At 64.7% G+C, this 20,693-nt stretch overlaps 2 protein-coding genes across 23 annotated transcripts; one reads left to right on the top strand and one right to left on the bottom strand.

Moving 5' to 3' along the window:
* Window positions 1-297: 297 nt before the first annotated feature.
* LOC142026044 (uncharacterized) lies at window positions 298-8,831 on the bottom strand. 21 transcript variants are annotated; one of them, XM_075018807.1, is made up of 3 exons: window positions 8,739-8,831; window positions 896-3,604; window positions 298-841 (listed from the first exon to the last, which is right to left on the bottom strand). In XM_075018807.1, the coding sequence occupies exons 1-3, from the start codon at window positions 8,788-8,790 to the stop codon at window positions 324-326; spliced, it is 3,279 nt and encodes a 1,092-aa protein (XP_074874908.1). In that variant the 5' UTR covers window positions 8,791-8,831; the 3' UTR covers window positions 298-323. The 21 variants fall into 21 exon arrangements, with proteins under 21 accessions (XP_074874908.1, XP_074874913.1, XP_074874916.1 ...); XM_075018812.1 differs by having other exon boundaries at window positions 298-739; XM_075018815.1 differs by having other exon boundaries at window positions 298-688.
* A 1,521-nt stretch (window positions 8,832-10,352) lies between these two features.
* On the top strand, window positions 10,353-19,692 carry MAPK7 (mitogen-activated protein kinase 7). 2 transcript variants are annotated; one of them, XM_075018842.1, is made up of 7 exons: window positions 10,353-10,411; window positions 12,810-13,013; window positions 14,152-14,317; window positions 15,245-16,716; window positions 18,568-18,986; window positions 19,081-19,208; window positions 19,436-19,692. In XM_075018842.1, exons 2-7 carry the CDS (start codon window positions 12,815-12,817, stop codon window positions 19,581-19,583), a joined length of 2,532 nt encoding a protein of 843 aa, XP_074874943.1. In that variant the 5' UTR covers window positions 10,353-10,411; window positions 12,810-12,814; the 3' UTR covers window positions 19,584-19,692. The 2 variants fall into 2 exon arrangements, with proteins under 2 accessions (XP_074874943.1, XP_074874944.1); XM_075018843.1 differs by lacking the exon at window positions 10,353-10,411 and having other exon boundaries at window positions 12,165-13,013.
* The last annotated feature ends 1,001 nt before the right edge of the window (window positions 19,693-20,693 follow it).

Below are 20,693 nucleotides of genomic sequence, written 5' to 3'. Positions count from 1 at the left end.
TCCCATGGCTGGGCCAATCATGCGGTGCCCCCTCCCTGCCCCGCCCCCCCCCCCATGCCCGGCCAATGGCTGCGCAGGATCTTGGCCAATCCCCTGTCAGTGTTCCCCCCCCCCACTATCGCCCAATCCCGCGTCAGCCCCACCCACCACCCCCTGATTGACAGCCAATCCCACGGCAGTCCCGCCCCCTCCCCACTCTCAGCCAATCCCATTTCAGCACCCCCCCCTTCCCAGCCAATCCCCTGCCGGCATCCCCCCTTCTCGGCCAATCCCTCCCCCCCCATCCCCACCCAATGACCACGCCCCAGCCCCACACCCCTCCCTCAGCCAACGGCGTCGCAGGGCGGGGTCCCTCCCCGCCCCCTCAGGACTTTCGGGGCCTGGGGAGAAGCTCCGCCCCTCGGGGGTCCAGCACCTCGGGGTGCCCCCCCCGCAGTTGGGCGCCTCTCGGTCTTGGGGTGCTCCTCCACCATCTCCAACCCTTGGTGCACCCCAAGTCTCTCCGGCTTTGGGCGCTTCTCCCTCGTCTCCGGTTGAGTTGCCGACGTCTCCAAACCCGGTCGACCTTCCGTCATCTCCAAGCCTTGACGCCCTCCAAGCGTCTCCACCGTTGGGTGCTCTTCCAACGTCTCCCAACCTTGGTGAACCCCAAGTTTCGTCGTCTTTGGGTGCTCCAACATCTCCAAACCTTGGCGCACCCCAACTTTCTCGGTCTTTGGGTGCTCCAACGTCTCCAAACCTTGGTGCACCCCGAGTTTCTCGGTCTTTGGGTGCTCCAACATCTCCAAACCTTGGCGCACCCCAAGTTTCTCGGTCTTTGGGTGCTCCAAGATCTCCAAACCTTGGCGCACCCCAAGTTTCTTGGTCTTTGGGTGCTCCTCCAATGTCTCCAAACCTTGGCGCACCCCGAGTTTCTCGGTCTTTGGGTGCTCCGTCTCCAAACCTTGGCGCACCCCGAGTTTCTCGGTCTTTGGGTGCTCCGTCTCCAAACCTTGGCGCACCCCGAGTTTCTCGGTCTTTGGGTGCTCCAACATCTCCAAACCTTGGCGCACCCCGAGTCTCTTGGTCTTTGGGTGCTCCTCCAACATCTCTAAAGTTGGGTGCTCCCCGGGGCTCTCCAAACCTTCCAGAACCTCCGGCGTCTTCAAACGCGGTTGTACGCCAAGCGTCTTGGCCTTTGGGCGCCCTTCCGTTGTCTCCAAACCTTGGCGCACCCCAAGTTTCTCGGTCTTTGGGTGCTCCAACATCTCCAAACCTTGGCGCACCCCAAGTTTCTCGGTCTTTGGGTGCTCCAAGATCTCCAAACCTTGGCGCACCCCAAGTTTCTTGGTCTTTGGGTGCTCCTCCAATGTATCCAAACCTTGGCGCACCCCGAGTTTCTCGGTCTTTGGGTGCTCCATCTCCAAACCTTGGCGCACCCCAAGTTTCTCGGTCTTTGGGTGCTCCAAGATCTCCAAACCTTGGCGCACCCCAAGTTTCTTGGTCTTTGGGTGCTCCTCCAATGTCTCCAAACCTTGGCGCACCCCGAGTTTCTCGGTCTTTGGGTGCTCCGTCTCCAAACCTTGGCGCACCCCGAGTTTCTCGGTCTTTGGGTGCTCCAACATCTCCAAACCTTGGCGCACCCCAAGTCTCTTGGTCTTTGGGTGCTCCCCCAACATCTCTAAAGTTGGGTGCTCCCCGGGGCTCTCCAAACCTTCCAGAACCTCCGGCGTCTTCAAACGCGGTTGTACGCCAAGCGTCTTGGCCTTTGGGCGCCCTTCCGTCGTCTCCAAACCTTGGCGCACCCCAAGTTTCTTGGTCTTTGGGTGCTCTTCCAACGTCTCCAAACCTTGGCGCACCCCAAGTCTTTCGGTCTTTGGGTGCTCCTCCAACGTCTCCAAGCCCGGTAGAACCTCCGACGTCTCCAAGCCTGGTTGACCCTCCGATGTGTCCGCGCTTGGCTGCATCCCAAAAGTCTTGGTCTTTGGGCGCCCTTCCAACGTCTCCAAGCCCGGTTGACCCTCCGACATCTCCAAACTCGGTCGAACCTCCATCATCGCGGTCTTTGGGTACCCCTCCAATGTCTCCGAGCCTGGTAGAACCTCCGACATCTCCAAACTCGGTCGAACCTCCATCACCGCGGTCTTTGGCCACCCCCCCGAGCCTGGTAGAACCTCCGACATCTCCAAACTCGGTTGAACCTCCATCGCCGCGGTCTTTGACCACGTCTCCGAGCCTGGTAGAACCTCCGACACCTCCAAACTCGGTCGAACCTCCATCACCGCGGTCTTTGACTGCATCTCCGAGCCTGGTAGAACCTCCGACATCTCCAAACTCGGTCGAACCTCCATCACCGCGGTCTTTGACCGCGTCTCCGAGCCTGGTAGAACCTCCGACATCTCCAAACTCGGTTGAACCTCCATCACCGCGGTCTTTGGCCGCCCCTCCGACGCCTCCGAGCCCGGTTGCCCCTCGGACATCTCCAAACTCGTCCGCCCCTGCGCCGCCCCGTGGGCCTCCTCCAGGTGCACCCGCTCGTGGGTGATGAGGTTGGAGCTCTGGCTAAAGCGCCGGCCGCAACGGGCGCAACCGTAGGGCCGCTCGCCGGTGTGGGTCCGCCGGTGCTGCTCCAGGTGGGCGCTACGGACGAAAGCCCGGCCGCATTCCCCGCAGCCGTAGGGTTTCTCGCCGGTGTGGATGCGTTGGTGCCGCACCAGGGTGGAGCTCATGCCGAATGCCTTGCCGCATTCGCCGCAGCGGTAGGGCCGCTCGCCGGCGTGCGTCCGCCGGTGGAGGGCCAGGTTGGAGCGGAGGGCGAAGGCTTGCCCGCACTCGCCGCAGGCGAAGGGTCGCTCCTCCCCGTGGGCCCGCTGGTGCCGCGCCAGCGCCGAGCGTAAGCCGAAAGCTCGCCCGCACTCCCCGCAGCGGTGCGGCTGCAAGCCCAGGTGCAACCGCCGGTGTTTGGCCAAGGTGGCCCCGTGGCCGAAGCGTTTGCCGCACTCGCCGCAGGCGAAGGGTTTCTCGCCGCTGTGGCTGCGCTGGTGCTGGATGAGCTCCGAGCTTTGGACGAAGCCTTTGCCGCACTCGCCGCAGCGGAAGGGCTTCTCGCCGCCGTGGGTCTTGCCGTGCTTGAGGAGGTTGGCGCGTTGGGCGAAGCTCTTGCCGCATTGGCCGCAACGGTAGGGTCGCTCGCCGGAGTGGCTGGCTTGGTGTTGGAGGAGGTCGGAGCTACGGTAAAACGCTTTCCGGCACTGGCCGCAGGCGTAGGGTCGCTCGCCGGCGTGGGCGCGCTGGTGTTTCACCAGGTTGGTGCTTTGGCTGAAGGCTTTGCCGCATTCGGCGCAGGCGTAAGGCCGCTCGCCGGTGTGGGTCCGGCGGTGCTGGGCCAGGTTGGAGCTCCAGCCGAAGGCTTTGCCGCAGTCGCCGCATTTGTAGGGCCGCTCGCCGGTGTGGGTCCGGAGGTGCTGGGCCAGGTGGGAGCGTTGGGCGAAGCGTTTGCCGCACTCGCCGCAGGCGTTGGGGCGTTCGCCCGTGTGGCTCCGCCGGTGACGCTCCAGCTTCGACCACTGGCCGAAGGCTTTGCCGCATTCGCTGCAGATGTAGGGGCGGCCGGCGGGGGGTCCGGCTGCACCGGGAGGTGGGGGGGGAGGCGTCAGGGACACCGGGGGGATGGGGGGGAACCCTCTTCTAGCCCGCCCGGGGACGGGTTGGGGGTCCCGGGTGCCGGGGTCCCTCCTCTAGCCCACCCTGGGATGGGTTGGGGGTCCCGGACGCCAGGATTTGCTCTTCTCGCCCACCCTGGGAAGAGTTGAGGGTCCCAAATGCCGGGGTCCCTTCTTCTAGCCCACCCTGTGAGGGGTTGGGGGTCCCGGACGATGGGATCCCTTCTTCTAGCCCACCCTGGGAAGGGTTGGGGGTCCCAAATGCTGGGGTCCCTTTTTCTAGCCCACCCTGTGAGGAGTTGGGGGTCCCAAAACCCGGGGTCCCCTCTTCTAGCCCACCCTGGGACGGATTGGGGGTCCCGGACACCAGGATTTCCCCTTCTAGCCCACCCTGCAAGGGGTTGAGGGTCCCAAATGCCAGGGTCCCCTCTTCTAGCCCACCCTTGGATGGGTTTGGGGGTCCCAAACACCGGGATCCCTTATTTTAGCCCACCCTGCGAGGGGTTAGGGGTCCCAAACACCGGGGTCCCTCCTTCTAGCCCACCCTGGAGAGGGTTGGGGGTCCTGGATGCCGGGGTCGCCTCTTCTAGCCCATCCTAGGAAGGGTTGGGGGTCCCAGACCCCAGGATCCCTTATTTTAGCCCACCCTGGGACGGACTGGGGGTCCCAAATGCCGGGGTCCCTTCTTCTAGCCCACCCTATGAGGGGTTGGGGGTCCCGGACGATGGGATCCCTTCTTCTAGCCCACCCTGGAAAGGGTTGGGGGTCCTAAATCCCAGGATCAATTCTTCTAGCCCGCCCTGGGAAGGGTTTGGGGGTCCCAAATGCCGGGGTCCCTTCTTCTAGCCTACCCTGGGACAGGTTGGGGGTCCCAAACGCCTGGACCCCTTATTTTAGCCCACACTGCAAGGGGTTGGGGGTCCCAAATGCCGGGATCCCCTCTTCTAGCCCACCCTGTGAGGAGTTGGGGGTCCCAAAACCCGGGGTCCCCTCTTCTAGCCCACCCTGGGATGGATTGGGGGTCCCAGACACCAGGATTTCCCCTTCTAGCCCACCCTGCAAGGGGTTGGGGGTCCCAAACACCAGGATTTCTTCTTCTAGCCCACTCTGGGAAGGGTTGGGGGTCCCAAATGCCGGGGTGCCTCCTTCTAGCCCACCCTGGAGAGGGGTGTGGGTCCCAAATGCTGGGACCCCCTCTTCTAGCCCACCCTAGGAAGGGTCGGGGGTCCCAAGTGCCGGGATCCCTTATTTTAGCCCACCCAGGGACGGGTTGGGGGTCCCAAACGCCAGGATCCCTTCTTCTAGCCCACCCTGCGAGGGGTTGGGGGTCCCGGACACCAGGATTTCCCCTTCCAGCCCACCTGGGGAAGGGTTGGGGGTCCCAAACGCCGGGGTCCCTTCTTCTAGCCCACCCTTGGGCGAGTTGGGGGTCCCAAATGCCGGGATCAATTCTTCTAGCCCACCCAGGGAAGGGTTGGGGGTCCTTAACACAGGGGTCCCTTCTTCTAGCCCACCCTGCGAGGGTTTGGGGGTCCCGAATACTGGGATCAATTCTTCTAGACCACCCTGGGAAGGGTTTGGGGGTCCCAAACACCGGGATTTCCTCTTCTAGCCCACCCTACAGGGGGTTGGGGGTCCCGGACGGCAGGATCACTTATTTTAGCCCACACTGTGAGGGGTTGGGGGTCTCAAACACTGGGGTCCCTTATTTTAGCCCACCCTGTGAGGGGTTGGGGGTCCCAAATGCTGGGGTCCCTTCTTCTAGCCCACCCTGGAAAGGGTTGGGGGTCCCAAATCCCAGGATCAATTCTTTCAGCCCACCATGCAAGGGATTGGGGGTCCCCAACACGGGGGTCCCTTCTTCTAGCCCACCCTGGGAAGGGTTTGGGGGTCCCAAACACCTGGATCCCTTATTGTAACCCACCCTACGAGGGGTTGGGGGTCCCAAATCCCAGGATTTCCCCTTCTAGCCCCCCCTGGGAAGGGTTTGGGGGTCCCGGACCCCAGGATTTCCCCTTCTAGCCCACCCTACAAGGGGTTGGGGGTCCCAAATCCCAGGATTTGGTCTTGTAGCCCCCCCTGGGACGGGTTTGGGGGTCCCCAACACGGGGGTCCCTTTTTCTAGCCCACCCTGGGAAGGGTTTGGGGGTCCCGGACCCCAGGATTTCCCCTTCTAGCCCACCCAGGGAAGGGTTTGGGGGTCCCAAATCCCAGGATTTGGTCTTGTAGCCCACCCAGGGAAGGGTTTGGGGGTCCCAAAACCCAGGATTTCCTCTTCCAGCCCCCCCTGGGAAGGGTTTGGGGGTCCCGGACCCCAGGATTTCCCCTTCTAGCCCACCCTACGAGGGGTTGGGGGTCCCAAATCCCAGGATTTGGTCTTGTAGCCCACCCAGGGAAGGGTTTGGGGGTCCCAAATCCCAGGATTTCCTCTTCCAGCCCCCCCTGGGACGGGTTTGGGGGTCCCCAACACGGGGGTCCCTTCTTCTAGCCCACCCTGGGAAGGGTTTGGGGGTCCCAAACGCCTGGATCCCTTATTGTAACCCACCCTACGAGGGGTTGGGGGTCCCAAATCCCAGGATTTGGTCTTGTAGCCCACCCAGGGAAGGGTTTGGGGGTCCCAAATCCCAGGATTTCCCCTTCTAGCCCACCCTGGGAAGGGTTTGGGGGTCCCGGACCCCAGGATTTCCCCTTCTAGCCCACCCTACGAGGGGTTGGGGGTCCCAAATCCCAGGATTTGGTCTTGTAGCCCACCCAGGGAAGGGTTTGGGGGTCCCAAATCCCAGGATTTCCCCTTCTAGCCCACCCTGGGAAGGGTTTGGGGGTCCCGGACCCCAGGATTTCCCCTTCTAGCCCACTCTACAAGGGGTTGGGGGTCCCAAATCCCAGGATTTCCTCTTCCAGCCCCCCCCTACAAGGGTTTGGGCGTCCCAAATCCCAGGATTTCCTCTTCCAGCCCCCCCTACAAGGGTTTGGGGGTCCCAAATCCCAGGATTTCCTCTTCCAGCCCCCCCTGGGACGGGTTTGGGGGTCCCCAACACGGGGGTGCCTTTTTCTAGCCACCCCGGGAAGGGTTTGGGGGTCCCGGACGCCAGGATTTCCCCTTCTAGCCCACCCTACAAGGGGTTGGGGGTCCCAAATCCCAGGATTTCCCCTTCTAGCCCACCCTGGGAAGGGTTTGGGGGTCCCAAATCCCAGGATTTCCTCTTCCAGCCCCCCCGGGACGGGTTTGGGGGTCCCCAACACGGGGGTCCCTTCTTCTAGCCCACCCTGGGAAGGGTTTGGGGGTCCCAAACACCTGGATCCCTTATTTTAACCCACCCTACGAGGGGTTGGGGGTCCCAAATCCCAGGATTTGGTCTTGTAGCCCACCCAGGGAAGGGTTTGGGGGTCCCAAATCCCAGGATTTCCTCCTCCAGCCCCCCCGGGACGGGTTTGGGGGTCCCCAACACGGGGGTCCCTTCTTCTAGCCCACCCTGGGAAGGGTTTGGGGGTCCCAAACACCTGGATCCCTTATTTTAACCCACCCTACGAGGGGTTGGGGGTCCCAAATCCCAGGATTTCCCCTTCTAGCCCCCCCTGGGAAGGGTTTGGGGGTCCCGGACCCCAGGATTTCCCCTTCTAGCCCACCCTACAAGGGGTTGGGGGTCCCAAATCCCAGGATTTGGTCTTGTAGCCCCCCCTGGGACGGGTTTGGGGGTCCCCAACACGGGGGTCCCTTTTTCTAGCCCACCCTGGGAAGGGTTTGGGGGTCCCGGACCCCAGGATTTCCCCTTCTAGCCCACCCAGGGAAGGGTTTGGGGGTCCCAAATCCCAGGATTTCCCCTTCCAGCCCCCCCGGGACGGGTTTGGGGGTCCCCAACACGGGGGTCCCTTCTTCTAGCCCACCCTGGGAAGGGTTTGGGGATCCCAAATGCCTGGATCCCTTATTTTAACCCACCCTACGAGGGGTTGGGGGTCCCAAATCCCAGGATTTCCCCTTCTAGCCCACCCTACGAGGGGTTGGGGGTCCCAAATCCCAGGATTTGGTCTTGTAGCCCACCCTGGGAAGGGTTTGGGGGTCCCAAATCCCAGGATTTCCCCTTCCAGCCCCCCCTGGGAAGGGTTTGGGGGTCCCCAACACGGGGGTCCCTTCTTCTAGCCCACCCTGGGAAGGGTTTGGGGGTCCCAAACACCTGGATCCCTTATTTTAACCCACCCTACGAGGGGTTGGGGGTCCCAAATCCCAGGATTTCCCCTTCTAGCCCACCCTGGGAAGGGTTTGGGGGTCCCAAATCCCAGGATTTCCCCTTCTAGCCCACCCTACAAGGGGTTGGGGGTCCCAAATCCCAGGATTTCCCCTTCTAGCCCACCCTGGGAAGGGTTTGGGGGTCCCGGACCCCAGGATTTCCCCTTCTAGCCCACCCTACAAGGGGTTGAGGGTCCCAAATCCCAGGATTTCCCCTTCCAGCCCCCCCTGGGAAGGGTTTGGGAGTCCCGGACCCCACGATTTCCCCTTCTAGCCCGCCCTACGAGGGGTTGGGGGTCCCAAATCCCAGGATTTGGTCTTGTAGCCCACCCAGGGAAGGGTTTGGGGGTCCCAAATCCCAGGATTTCCCCTTCCAGCCCCCCCTGGGAAGGGTTTGGGGGTCCCGGACCCCAGGATTTCCCCTTCTAGCCCACCCTACAAGGGGTTGGGGATCCCAAATCCCAGGATTTGGTCTTGTAGCCCACCCAGGGAAGGGTTTGGGGGTCCCAAATCCCAGGATTTCCTCTTCCAGCCCCCCCCGGAACGGGTTTGGGGGTCCCCAACACGGGGGTCCCTTCTTCTAGCCCACCCTGGGAAGGGTTTGGGGGTCCCGGACGCCAGGATTTCCCCTTCTAGCCCACCCTACAAGGGGTTGGGGGTCCCAAATCCCAGGATTTGGTCTTGTAGCCCACCCAGGGAAGGGTTTGGGGGTCCCAAATCCCAGGATTTCCTCTTCCAGCCCCCCCTGGGAAGGGTTTGGGGGTCCCAAATCCCAGGATTTCCCCTTCCAGCCCCCCCTGGTTGAGGTTTGGGGGTCCCGGACGATGGGACCCCCTTTCCCACCCCCCCCACCCCGGGGGGGGGGGTCTCACCTTCCGCCGTCTCCTTCGGGGTCCCCTCGGTGGCTCCGCTCGGGGCCTCCATGGGGCAGCCTGGGGGGGGGGTTGGGGGGGTTTTTTGGGTTATTTTTGGGGGGGGGGGGGAGAGGAAAATTAATTTGGGGGGGGGTCGGGCATGGGGGGGGGGGTGAGGGGCCCCCGACCCCGCCTCACCTGGAGGCCGTGGGGGGGGGCTGGGGGGGGCGGGGCCGCCCTTTTTTGGGGGGGTTTGGGGGGGTCCGGGCTCCCCCCGAGGTGCTAGGCCGGAGGGGAGGGGAGGAGGGGGCGGGGCTTCAAGCCCCGCCCACGCTGTGACGTCGCTTCCTTTCACCGTGTCTTCCCCCCCCCCCCCCCCTTTGCTGGCGGTGCCCCCTTAGCACCGCCCCCGCCAGGAGCGCTCCGCCCCTTAGCAACGCCCCGCCCCTTAGCAACGCGCAGGGGTGGCCCTTAGCAACGCCCCCAGCAGCGCCCCGCCCCTTAGCAACGCCGCTCCCCGTAGCAACGCCCATTCCCTGAGCGCCCCGCCCCTTAGCCACGCCCCCTCCCCTTAGCACCGCCCACTCCCTCAGCCACGCCCGTTCCCTGAGCAACGCCCCGCCCCTTAGCACCGCCCATTCCCTTAGCAACGCCCCATTTAGCCCCACCCACACTTAGCAACGCCCCTCCCCTAAGCGCCCCCTTAGCAACGCCCCCTCCCCTTAGCTCCGCCCCTTAGCAACGCCCTTCCCCTTGGCAATGCCCATTCCCTGAGCGCCCCTCCCCTTAGCAACGCCCCTTCCCTTAGCACCACCCACCCTTAGCAACGCCCCGCCCCTTAGCACCGCCCCTTAGCAACACCCATTCCCTTAGCACCGCCCCCTTAGCACCGCCCCGCCCCTTAGCACCGCCCCTTAGCAACACGCGTTCCCTTAGCACCGCCCCCTTAGCAACGCTCCGCCCCTTAGCACCGCCCAGCCTTAGCAACGCCCCGCCCCTTAGCACCGCCCCTTAGCACCGCCCCCTTAGCAACGCCCCGCCCCTTAGCACCGCCCCTTAGCAACACAAATTCCCTTAGCACCGCCCCCTTAGCAACGCCCCGCCCCTTAGCACCGCCCCTTAGCAACACCAATTCCCTTAGCACCGCCCCCTTAGCACCGCACCGCCCCTTAGCACCGCCCCTTAGCAACACGCGTTCCCTTAGCACCGCCCCCTTAGCAACGCTCCGCCCCTTAGCACCGCCCAGCCTTAGCAATGCCCCGCCCCTTAGCAACACTAATCCCCTTAGCACCGCCCCCTTAGCAACGCTCCGCCCCTTAGCACCGCCCCTTAGCAACACCAATTCCCTTAGCACCGCCCCCTTAGCACCGCCCCGCCCCTTATCCCCGCCCCTTAGCACCACCCACCCTTAGCATCGCCCCGCCCCTTAGCAACACCGTTCCTTTATCCCCGCCCCCTTATCCCCGCCCCGCCCCTTCCCCCGCCTCCCCTCCTTTCCCCTCTGAACCACGCCCCCCCCCTCTCCTCCGATTGGTCGGCGGGAAGCGGAGGCGTGGCCGCCGGCGGGGGCAAAGGCAAAGCGCGTTGGCGCCTGGGCGGAGGAAGGCGGGGGCGTGGCCTAGAGGCGGGGGGGGGGGGCGTGGCCGGGCGGTACCATATCCGGCGGGGAGCGGGGAGCGGCGGGAGCGGCGGTGAGTGGTCCCGCGGGGGGGTTGTTTTCGCCCCCCCCCCCCCCCCCCCAGCGCCGTCGCTATGGGAACAGCCCCGTCGCCATGGCAACCGCCCCGCTCCCGCAGCGACGGGCCTAGGCCGCTGGGGGGGGGGAGGGGTCCTGGGGGGGGTGTTCTACGGGGGGGGGGTGGGGTGACGGGGATGGGGGGGGAGTAGTGGGGTGACCGGGATGGGGGGGGGAGTAGTGGGGTGACTGGGGTGGGGGGGGGTTGGGCACTGGGGTGACTGGGATGGGGGGGGGCAGTACTGGGGTGACTGGGGGGTGGGGGGGCAAGTACTGGGGTTACTGGGATATGGGGGGGCTGAGTACTGGGATTACTGGGATGGGGGGGGGTTGGGCCCTGGGGTCACTGGGATGCGTGGGGCCTGACTACTGGGGTTACTGGGATGTGGGGGGGCTGAGTGCTGGGCTTACTGGGATGGGGGGGTGAGTACCGGAGTTACTGGGATGTGGGGGGGTTGGGCACTGGGGTTACTGGGCTGTGGGGGGGTGAGTACTGGGGTTACTGGAATGGGGTGGGTGAGTGCTGGGGTTACTGGGATGGGGGGGGGTTGGGCCCTGGGGTGACTGGGATGCGGGGGGGGGCGAGTACTGGGGTTACTGGGATGTGGGGGGTCAAGTGCTGGGGTACTGGGATGTGGAGGGGTTGGGCACTGGCGTTACGGGGGTGTGGGGGGGGGAGTACTGGGGTCACTGGGATGTGTGGGGCCTGACTACTGGGGTTACTGGGATGTGGGGGGGCTGAGTGCTGGGATTACTGGGATGGGGGGGTGAGTACCGGAGTTACTGGGATGGGGGGGGGGTTGGGCACTGGGGTGACTGGGATGTGGGGGGGGGGGAGTACTGGGGTTATTGGGATGGGGGGGGGTTGGGCACTGGGGTTACTGGGATGTGGGGGGGTGAGTACTGGGGTCACTGGGATGGGGGGGTTACTGGGATGTGGGGGGGCAAGTGCCGGGGTTACTGGGATGTGGAGGGGTTGGGCACTGGCGTTACGGGGGTGTGGGGGGGGGAGTACTGGGGTTACTGGGGTGTGGGGGGCCTGACTACTGGGGTTACGGGGGTGTGGGGGGGCTGAGTACTGGGGTTACTGGGATGGGAGGGGGTTGGGCACTGGGGTTACTGGGATGTGGGGGGTCTGAGTACCGGAGTTACTGGGATGGGGGGGGTTGGGCACTGGGGTCACTGGGATGCGTGGGGCCTGACTACTGGGCTTACTGGGATGGGGGGGGGTGAGTGCTGGGGTCACTGGGATGGGGGGTTACTGGGATGTGGGGGGGCAAGTGCCGGGGTTACTGGGGTGTGGAGGGGTTGGGCACCGGGGTGACTGGGATGGGGGGGGGCGAGTACTGGGGTTACTGGGATGCGTGGGGCCTGACTACTGGGCTTACTGGGATGGGGGGGCTGAGTACCGGAGTTACTGGGATGGGGGGGGGGTTGGGCACTGGGGTGACTGGGATGTGTGGGGGGGCGAGTACTGGGGTTACTGGGATGGGGGGGGTCGAGTGCTGGGGTTACTGGAATGGGGGGGCTGATTGCTGGGGTACTGGGATGGGGGGGGTTGGGCACTGGGGTTACTGGGATGCGTGGGACCTGACTACTGGGCTTACTGGGATGTGGGGGGGCTGAGTGCTGGGGTTACTGGAATGTGGGGGGGCGAGTGCTGGGGTTACTGGAATGGGGGGGCTGATTGCTGGGGTACTGGGATGTGGGGGTTACTGGGATGCGGGGGGTCCGAGTGCTGGGCTTACTGGGATGTGGGGGGCCTGATCGCTGGGGTTACTGGGATATCTGGGTCCCCGGGATATGTGGGTCCCTGGGACGCGTGGGACCCCAAAATCGGGGTCCCTGAGATATGTGGGTCCCTGAGATGAGTGGGACCCCAAAATCGGGGTCCCCAGAATATGTGGGTCCCTGGCATATGTGGGACCCCGAAATTGGGGTCCCCGAGATATGTGGGTCCGTGGGATGCGTGGGACCCCAAAATCGGGGTCCCTGAGATATGTGGGTCCCTGAGACGTGTGGGACCCCAAAATCGGGGTCCCCAGAATATGTGGGTCCCTGGCATATGTGGGACCCCGAAATTGGGGTCCCCGAGATATGTGGGTCCGTGGGATGCGTGGGACCCCAAAATCGGGGTCCCTGAGATATGTGGGTGCCCAGGAATAGGAAAAGTGGGGCCCAGACTCCGGGATCCCCGGGATATGTGGGTCCCAGGGACACATGGGACCCCAAAATCGGGGTCCCCAGGATATGTGGGTCCCTGGGACTTGTGGGACCCCAAAATCGGGGTCCCCGAGCCGCGTGGGGCACGGCCGCCTGGCTCCCAGGCTCCGTGCCCTGACGAGGTGACGCAGGCGCCATGACGGAGGCGGATTCAGAAGCCGGGGGGAGACGGGACCCCCCCGGACGGGGTTCGGGGGCCGGGGGGGGTCCCTTGGCCCTGTTGAAGGCGCGGGCGCTGGACGTCACCTTCGAGGTGGGCGACGAGTACGAGGTCATCGAGACCATCGGCACCGGCGCCTACGGCGTCGTCAGCTCCGCCCGCCGCCGCGACACCGGTGAGCCGGACGCCTGGGACCCCCTTGGGTGGGAGATCGGGGGGCACCCAACCACCGGGACCCCCTTGGGTGGGAGATTGGGGGGCACCCGGCCAACGGGACCCCCTTGGGTGGGAGATCGGGGACACCCAGACCCCCTTGGGTGGGAGATTGGGGGGCACCCGGCCACCCGGACCCCCTTGGGTGGGAGATTGGGGGGCACCCGGCCAACGGGACCCCCTTGGGTGGGAGATCGGGGACACCCAGACCCCCTTGGGTGGGAGATTGGGGGGTCCCAGCCAGCTGGGTACCATTGGGTGGGAGATTGGGGGGCACCCAGACCCCCTTGGGTGGAAGATCGGGGGCCTCCTGACCACCTGGACCCACTTGGGTGGGAGATCGGGGGGTTCCTGGGCACCTGGGTCCCCTTGGGTGGGTTATCGGGGGCACCCAGACCCGCTTGGGTGGGAGATCGGGGGGCATCCGGACACTGGGACCCCCTTGGGTGGGAGATCAGGGGGCACCCAGCCACTGGGACCCCCTTGGGTGGTGGATCGGGGGTCTCCCAACCACCTGGACCCCCTTGGGTGGGGGATTGGGGGCACCCAGACCCCCTTGGGTGGGAGATTGGGGGGCACCCAGCCACCGGGACCCCCTTGGGTGGGAGACTGGGGGGTCCTGGCCAGCTGGGTACCATTGGGTGGGAGATTGGGGGGCACCCGGACCCCCTTGGGTGGGAGATCAGGGCCACCAGGACCCCCTTGGGTGGGAGATTAGGGGGTTCCCGGCCACCGGGACCCCCTTGGGTGGGAGATTGGAGGGTTCCCAGCCACCTGGGTCCCCTTTGGTGGGAGATTGGGGGGCTCCTGGCCACTGGGACCCCCTTGGATGGGAGATCGGGGGCCACCCAGGCACCCAGACCCCCTTGGGTGGGAGATCGGGGGCACCCAGACCCCCTTGGGTGGGAGATTGGGGGGCACCCGGCCACCAGGACCCTCTTGGGTGGGAGATCGGGGGGTTCCCGGCCACCCGGGTCCCTTTGGATGGGGGATTCCCATCATCCTGGCTCCTTTCCGGGTGCTTGGGTGGGCACCCTGGGGGATGCCGGGATGGGTAACGAGCCCCCCGCCCCGGCCGCCTGGGTCCGCGGGACGTTCAGGCCAGCAGGTGGCCATCAAGAAGATCCCCAACGCCTTCGACGTGGTGACCAACGCCAAGCGGACGCTGCGGGAGTTGAAGATCCTCAAGCACTTCAAGCACGACAACATCATCGGCATCAAGGACATCCTCAAACCCACCGTCCCCTACGGCGAGTTCCGCTCCGTGTGCGTGTCCCGGATGCCCCAGCGTCCCCCCGGGTGGTGGTGGCCCCTGTAGGGACATCTCCATCCCCTTCTGGGTGCTCTGGTGGGGCGGGAGAAGATGTGGGATGGAGCCCGCTTGACCAGTTGGGGACGTTGGGTGGTGGTGGCCCCCGTAGGGACGTTCCCAGCCCCTCCTGGGTGCTCTGGTGGGGCGGGAGAAGATGTGAGATGGAGGCCACTTGGCCGGTTGGGGACGTTGGGTGGTGGTGGTCCCCGTAGGGATGTTCTCATCCCCTCCTGGGTGTTCTGGTGGGGTGGGAGAAGATGTGAGATGGAGGCCACTTGGCCGGTTGGGGACGTTGGGTGGTGGTGGCCCCCGTAGGGATGTTCTCATCCCCTCCTGGGTGTTCTGGTGGGACGGGAGAAGATGTGGGATGGAGCCCACTTGGCCGGTTGGGGATGTTGGGTGGTGGTGGCCCCCGTAGGAACATCTCCATCCCCTTCTGGGTGCTCTGGTGGGGCGGGAGAAGATGTGGGATGGAGGCCACTTGGCCGGTTGGGGACGTTGGGTGGTGGTGGCCCCCGTAGGAACATCTCCATCCCCTTCTGGGTGCTCTGGTGGGGTGGGAGAAGATGTGGGATGGAGCCCACTTGGCCGGTTGGGGACGTTGGGTGGTGGTGGCCCCCGTAGGGACGTTCTCATCCCCTTCTGGGTGTTCTGGTGGGGCGGGAGAAGATGTGGGCTGGAGACCACTTGGCCGGTTGGGGACGTTGGGTTGTGGTGGCCCCCGTAGGCACGTTCCCAGCTCCTCCTGGGTGCTCTGGTGGGGCGGGAGAATACGTGGGATGGAGCCCACCCGGCCACCCGAGCTCACAGAAGGGGTGGTGGTGCCCACGGGGCCATCTCCAGCCCTTCCCGGACGCTTGGGTGCTCCTTCCCGCCTGCAGTTACGTGGTGCTGGACCTGATGGAGAGCGACCTCCACCAGATCATCCACTCGGCGCAGCCGCTGACGCTGGAGCACGTCCGCTACTTCCTCTACCAGCTCCTGCGGGGCCTCAAGTACATCCACTCGGCCAACGTCCTCCACCGTGACCTGAAGCCGAGCAACCTGCTGGTGAACGAGAACTGCGAGCTGAAGATCGGCGATTTCGGCATGGCCCGGGGCCTGGGGGCCGACCCGCGGCACGCCAAAGCCTTTCTCACCGAGTACGTGGCCACCCGCTGGTACCGGGCGCCAGAGCTGCTGCTCTCGCTTCACCGCTACACCCGTGCCATCGACATGTGGTCGGTTGGGTGCATTTTTGCCGAGATGTTGGGTCGCCGGCAGCTCTTCCCCGGCAGGAACTACGTCCACCAGCTGCAGCTCATCATGGCGGTGCTGGGAACGCCGCCGGCCACCGTCATGGCCGCCATCGGTGCCGAACGGGTGCGGGCTTACGTGCAGAGCCTGCCGCCGCGGCCGGCGGTGCCTTGGGAAAGCCTCTTCGGCGACGCCGAGCCGGCGGCGTTGGCGCTCTTGGGTCGGATGCTGCGCTTTGACCCGCGGGAGCGGGTGGGGGTGGCCGAGGCGCTGCGGCACCCGTTTTTGGCCAAGTACCACGACCCCGAGGACGAGCCCGAGTGCGTCCCCGCCTTTGATTTTGCCTTCGACCGCCGGGCGCTCACCAAAGAGGAGATCAAGGCAGCCATCGTGGCCGAGATCGCCGACTTCCACGCCCGCCGCGACGGTATCCGGCGGCAAATTGCCTTCGCTCCGGCCGGCGGCACCGAAAGCGCGGCCAGCGGGGCTGGCGATGGCGTCAACACAGCCAACGGCGCCGTGACCAACGTTAGCGTCCCTGTGGGCGACATCAATGCGGCTAACGTTGGCGTCAACGCAACTAACGTCAGCGCGGCCAGCGTCAACGTGGCCAACGCCAGCGTCAACGTGGCCAACGCCAGCATCGCCATGGCCAACGTTGCCATGGCCGACGTCACCATGGGCAACTCTAGCGTCAACGTGCCCAACGCCGGTGTCAACATGGCCAACGCTACCCTGGCAAACGTCAATATGGCCGGCGTTAACATGGCCAACGCTGCCATGGCCAACATCAGCGCCACCATGACCAACAGCAACGTCAACATGGCCAACACCGCCATGGCCAACGTCAACGCCACCATGGCCAACGTCGGCGCCGCCAACGTCAACGTGCCCAACGCCGCGGTGGCCGGCGTTGGCCCACCCTGGCCCTGCGCCGATGTGGACATGCCAAGCCCCGGCCCCGCCCCTGCTCCTGACTGCCCAATGGACTCTCCCCGGGTGAAGGCGGAGCCGGGGGCCCCCGTGGCGCCCAAGCGGGACGGCGCCATCTCCGACGACACCAAGGCTGCCCTCAAGGCCGCTCTGCTCAAGTCGGCCATGAGGAACAAGAGCAAAGGTGAGGGGCACCCAGATACTTGGGTGCCCTGAAGTGTTACGGGTGGGGTTGGGGCTCCATTCCCGGATTTCCGGGTCCCGAGGATTGGTTGTGGTCGTGGTTGGGTCGGCGGTTCCATCCCCAGGCTCCTGGCTCCACAGAGTTGGGTATGGTGGGGTTGTGGTTGTGGTTGGGGTTCCGTCCATGGCCTCCTGGGTTGACAGAGTTGGTTGGGGTTGGGTTGTGGTTGTGGTCGAGTTGTGGTTGGGTTGGAGCTCCATCCCCGGATTTCTGGGTCCCGAGGATTGGTTGTGGTCGTGGTTGGGTTGGCGGTTCCATCCCCAGGCTCTTGGCTCCACAGAGTTGGGTTGGGTTGGGTTGTGGTTCAGTTGGGTTGGGTTGGGGCTCCATCCCCGGATTTCCGGGTCCCGAGGATTGGTTGTGGTCGTGGTTGGGTCGGCGGTTCCATCCCCAGGCTCTTGGCTCCACAGAATTGGGTATGGTTGGGTTGTGGTTGGGTTGGGTTGGGGCTCCATCCCCGGACTCCTGGGTCAACAGAGTTGGTTGGGGATGGGTTGTGGTTGTAGTTGAGTTGTGGTTGGGTTGGAGCTCCATCCCTGGATTTCTGGGTCCCGAGGATTGGTTGTGGTCGTGGTTGGGTCGGCGGTTCCATCCCCAGGCTCTTGGCTCCACAGAGTTGGGTATGGTTGGGTTGTGGTTGTGGTTGGGGTTCCATCCATGGCCTCCTGGGTTGACAGAGTTGGTTGGGGTTGGGGTTGGGTTGTGGTTGGGGTTGGGTTGGGGCTCCATCCCCGGATTTCCGGGTCCCAAGGATTGGTTGTGGTCGTGGTTGGGTCGGCGGTTCCATCCCCAGGCTCCTGGGTCAACAGAGTTGGTGGGGTTATGGTTGTGGTTGGGTTGGATTGGGGTTGGGTTGGGGTTCCATCCCTGGACTCCTGGGTCCACAGAGTTGGTGGGGTTGGGTTGTGGTTGAGTTGGGGTTCCATCCCCGGACTCCTGGGTCAACAGAGTTGGTTGTGGTTGGGGTTGGGTTGTGGTTGGGTTGGAGCTCCATCCCCAGACTCCTGGGTCCCGAGGATTGGTTGTGGTTGCGTAGGTGTCTCGCTCCTTGGTCTTCTGGGTCCCGAGGGTTGGTTGTGGTTGTGGTTGGGTCGGCGGTTCCATCCCCAGTCTCCTGGCTCCACAGAGTTAGTTGTGGTTGGGTTGTGGTAGGGGTTGGGGTTGAGTTGTGGTTGGGTTGGGTTGGGGCTCCATCCCCAGGCTCCTGGCTCCACAGAATTGGTTGTGGTTGGGTTGGGGCTCCATCCCTGGACTCCTGGGTCCTGAGGATTGGTTGTGGTTGCGTAGGTGTCTCCCTTCTTGGTCTTCTGGGTCCCGAGGGTTGGTTGTGGTTGGGTTGGTGGTTCCATCCCCAGACTCCTGGGTCAACAGAGTTGGGTTGTGGTTGGGTTGGGTTGTGGTTGGGTTGGGGCTCCATCCCCGGACTCCTGGGTCCCAACGGGTGATGGTGGTTGGGTTGGTGGTTCCATCCCTGGACTCCTGGGTCCACAGAGTTGGTTGTGGTTGGGTTGTGGTTGTGGTTGGGTTGTGGTTGGGGTTGGGTTGTGGTTGTGGTTGGGTTGTGGTTGTGGTTGGGTTGTGGTTGGGTTGGGTTGTGGTTGTGGTTGGGTTGTGGTTGGGTTGGGTTGGGTTGGAGCTCCATCCCCAGACTCCTGGGTCCACAGAGTTGGTTGTGGTTGGGTTGGGTTGGGGTTGGGTTGGGTTGGAGCTCCATCCCCGGACTCCTGGGTCGCAGGGATTGGTCGTGGTTGGGTTGATGGCTCCATCCCTGGTCTCCTGGAACCTCCGCAGAGCCACCATGCGCAGCCCCGGAGGCACCAGAGGGCCGGAAGCCGGTGACGGCGGCGGAGCGGCAACGGGAACGGGAAGAGAAGCGCCGGCGGCGGCAGGAACGGGCGAAAGAGCGGGAGAAGAAGCAGCGGGAACGGGAGCGGCGCGAGCCCCGAGGCCGCGGTGAGGGGCTCCGGGGGCTCGTCCTCACCGACGACGACCGCCACCTCCTCGAGCGTTGGACCAAGATGCGGGACGGGGCCCCGCCTCGCCCCCCGCCCCCTCCCCGCCCCCCCGCTCCCCCTCCCCCTTGCCCCCCACCTTGCGGGGGACCCCCCGAAACCTGGCCGGCCCCCGAAGTTTGGTCCGAACCCCCCGCCGCCCCTCTCCCGGCGGACCCCGACGTTGCCACCGTCACCCAGCAGCTCTCCAAGTCGCAGGTGAGGGTCCTAGGCGTCCAATCCCAGCCCGGGGCGGGGACCTAGGTGTCCCTGGGCTGACCATCATCATCATCATCGTCCTCCCCCCCTATAGGTGGAGGACCTGTTGCCCCCCGTTTTTTCGGTGACCCCCAAGGGAAGCGGGGCTGGCTACGGCGTGGGTTTCGACCTGGAAGAGTTTCTCAGCCAATCGTTGGACATGGTGGGCGACACCAAGGACAGGTGAGAAGCGATCCGGGTGTCCGATCCGGGGCGTTCCGGTGGGAACGGGATCCGGGGCGTTCCGGTGGGAACGGAACCCAAGCGTCCGGGTGTTCCCATTCCCCACCGCATCCTTGGGTGGTCCCCAAGCATCCTTGGGTTTGGGGGATGACGGGGGGGGGGGACGACGACGAGACCCCCCGAATCCGGGCTGAGGACACGCCCCCCCCCCGCCCTCCCCACCGCAGCCAGGGCGATTCGGCGCCGCTGTCGGCCTCGCTGCTCGCCGATTGGCTGGAGGTCCATCGCCTGAGCCCGGCCGCCCTCGAGAGCCTCCAACGCGACCTCCAGCTCGGTTCGCCCATGCTGCTCGCCGACGACCTCCCTGACCCCTGACGGGGTGGGGGGGCACCCCCAAAAATTCCGGGACACCCCCCCTCCCCCCCGCCCCCCACCGGTGCCTTGGCCCCGCCCTCGGCGCCCAATTAAATTTCTATGGAAACGGCCCCGTTTCGTGCCGCTTGGCCGAGGGATCCGGGCGTCGGTCCTAAGCTCCTTGGGGACCTATAGGGGATGGGGGGGGGACGGACACGACCTTGTGGGGGGCTTCCTGGACCTATAGGGGCCGTAGGGAGCCGTATAGGCTGTACGGGGACGGATGGGCTCTACAGGGTTGTAGGAGACCCTATGGATCTATAAGGAATGGGTGGGGCTATAGGGAACTTATGGCCTCGACCGTGTCACCGGACGTTACGCAAATCTATAGGGGCTGCATGGGGCTATAGGGGACGTAAACGTATGGGAACGCAGGGGCTGTATGGATCTACAGGAGACCATGGACCGGGCGTGGAGCCGCTATATGGGGCTATAGGGGGGGTCATCCGGCATTTTAGGCAACCGCGTGGCGCTCAGGGAGCTTTGAGTAACTATATAGGAAGGTATGGTTTTATATAGAATTATTTGGTAGCGCATAGAGCCATAAAGGGGGCTGTAGGGTCCTATAGAAGGCTATAGGGGACTGTAGAAGGCTATAGGGGGCTGTAGAAGGCTGTAGGGTCGTATAGAAGGCTATAGGGGGCTGTAGAAGGCTATAGGGGGCTACAGAAGGCTGTAGGGTCGTATAGAAGGCTATAGGGGGCTGTAGAAGGCTATAGGGGGCTACAGAAGGCTGTAGGGGGCTCTAGGAGCTTGTAGGGACCTCATGGCAGCTATAGGGGGCTGTAGGAACCCATGGGAGACCCCCTGGGAATACGAAGGAGCCGTAGGGATGTCGGGGGGGGGGGGTATAGAAACCCCATAACCACTCTGGGAGGGCCGTAGGGGCCATCTAGGAGCTGTAGGGGCACCGAGGGATCTATAGGGACCCCATGGCCGCTCTAGGGGGCTGTAGGGACCATATAGGAGCCGTAGGGACCACCCCCCGCCCCTCGTGCCCCTCCCCGCCCCATCCCGAGGAGGAGGAAGGAAGGAGGCGGAGGCAGGTGCGTTTGTGGCATGGGTTTCGTA

Source organism: Buteo buteo, chromosome 31 (assembly GCF_964188355.1).
Source record: "Buteo buteo chromosome 31, bButBut1.hap1.1, whole genome shotgun sequence".
In the NCBI taxonomy this organism is placed as follows: Eukaryota; Metazoa; Chordata; class Aves; order Accipitriformes; family Accipitridae; genus Buteo; species Buteo buteo.
Note: the sequence above shows the minus strand (reverse complement) of the source record. Positions and strands in the feature narration are given on the sequence as shown.

Bases quoted from the DNA above. Each gene is read 5' to 3' on its own strand.
- LOC142026044 (XM_075018804.1), bottom strand. From the start codon at position 8,790: ATGGAGGCCCCGAGCGGAGCCACCGAGGGGACCCCGAAGGAGACGGCG. The intron at 3,605-8,738 runs GTGAGACCCCCC...CTCCCGGTGCAG, and splicing joins CCCGAAGGAGACGGCGGAAG to CCGGACCCCCCGCCGGCCGC.
- MAPK7 (XM_075018842.1), top strand. From the start codon at position 12,815: ATGACGGAGGCGGATTCAGAAGCCGGGGGGAGACGGGACCCCCCCGGA. The intron at 18,987-19,080 runs GTGAGGGTCCTA...CCCCCCCTATAG, and splicing joins AGCAGCTCTCCAAGTCGCAG to GTGGAGGACCTGTTGCCCCC. The intron at 19,209-19,435 runs GTGAGAAGCGAT...TCCCCACCGCAG, and splicing joins GTGGGCGACACCAAGGACAG to CCAGGGCGATTCGGCGCCGC.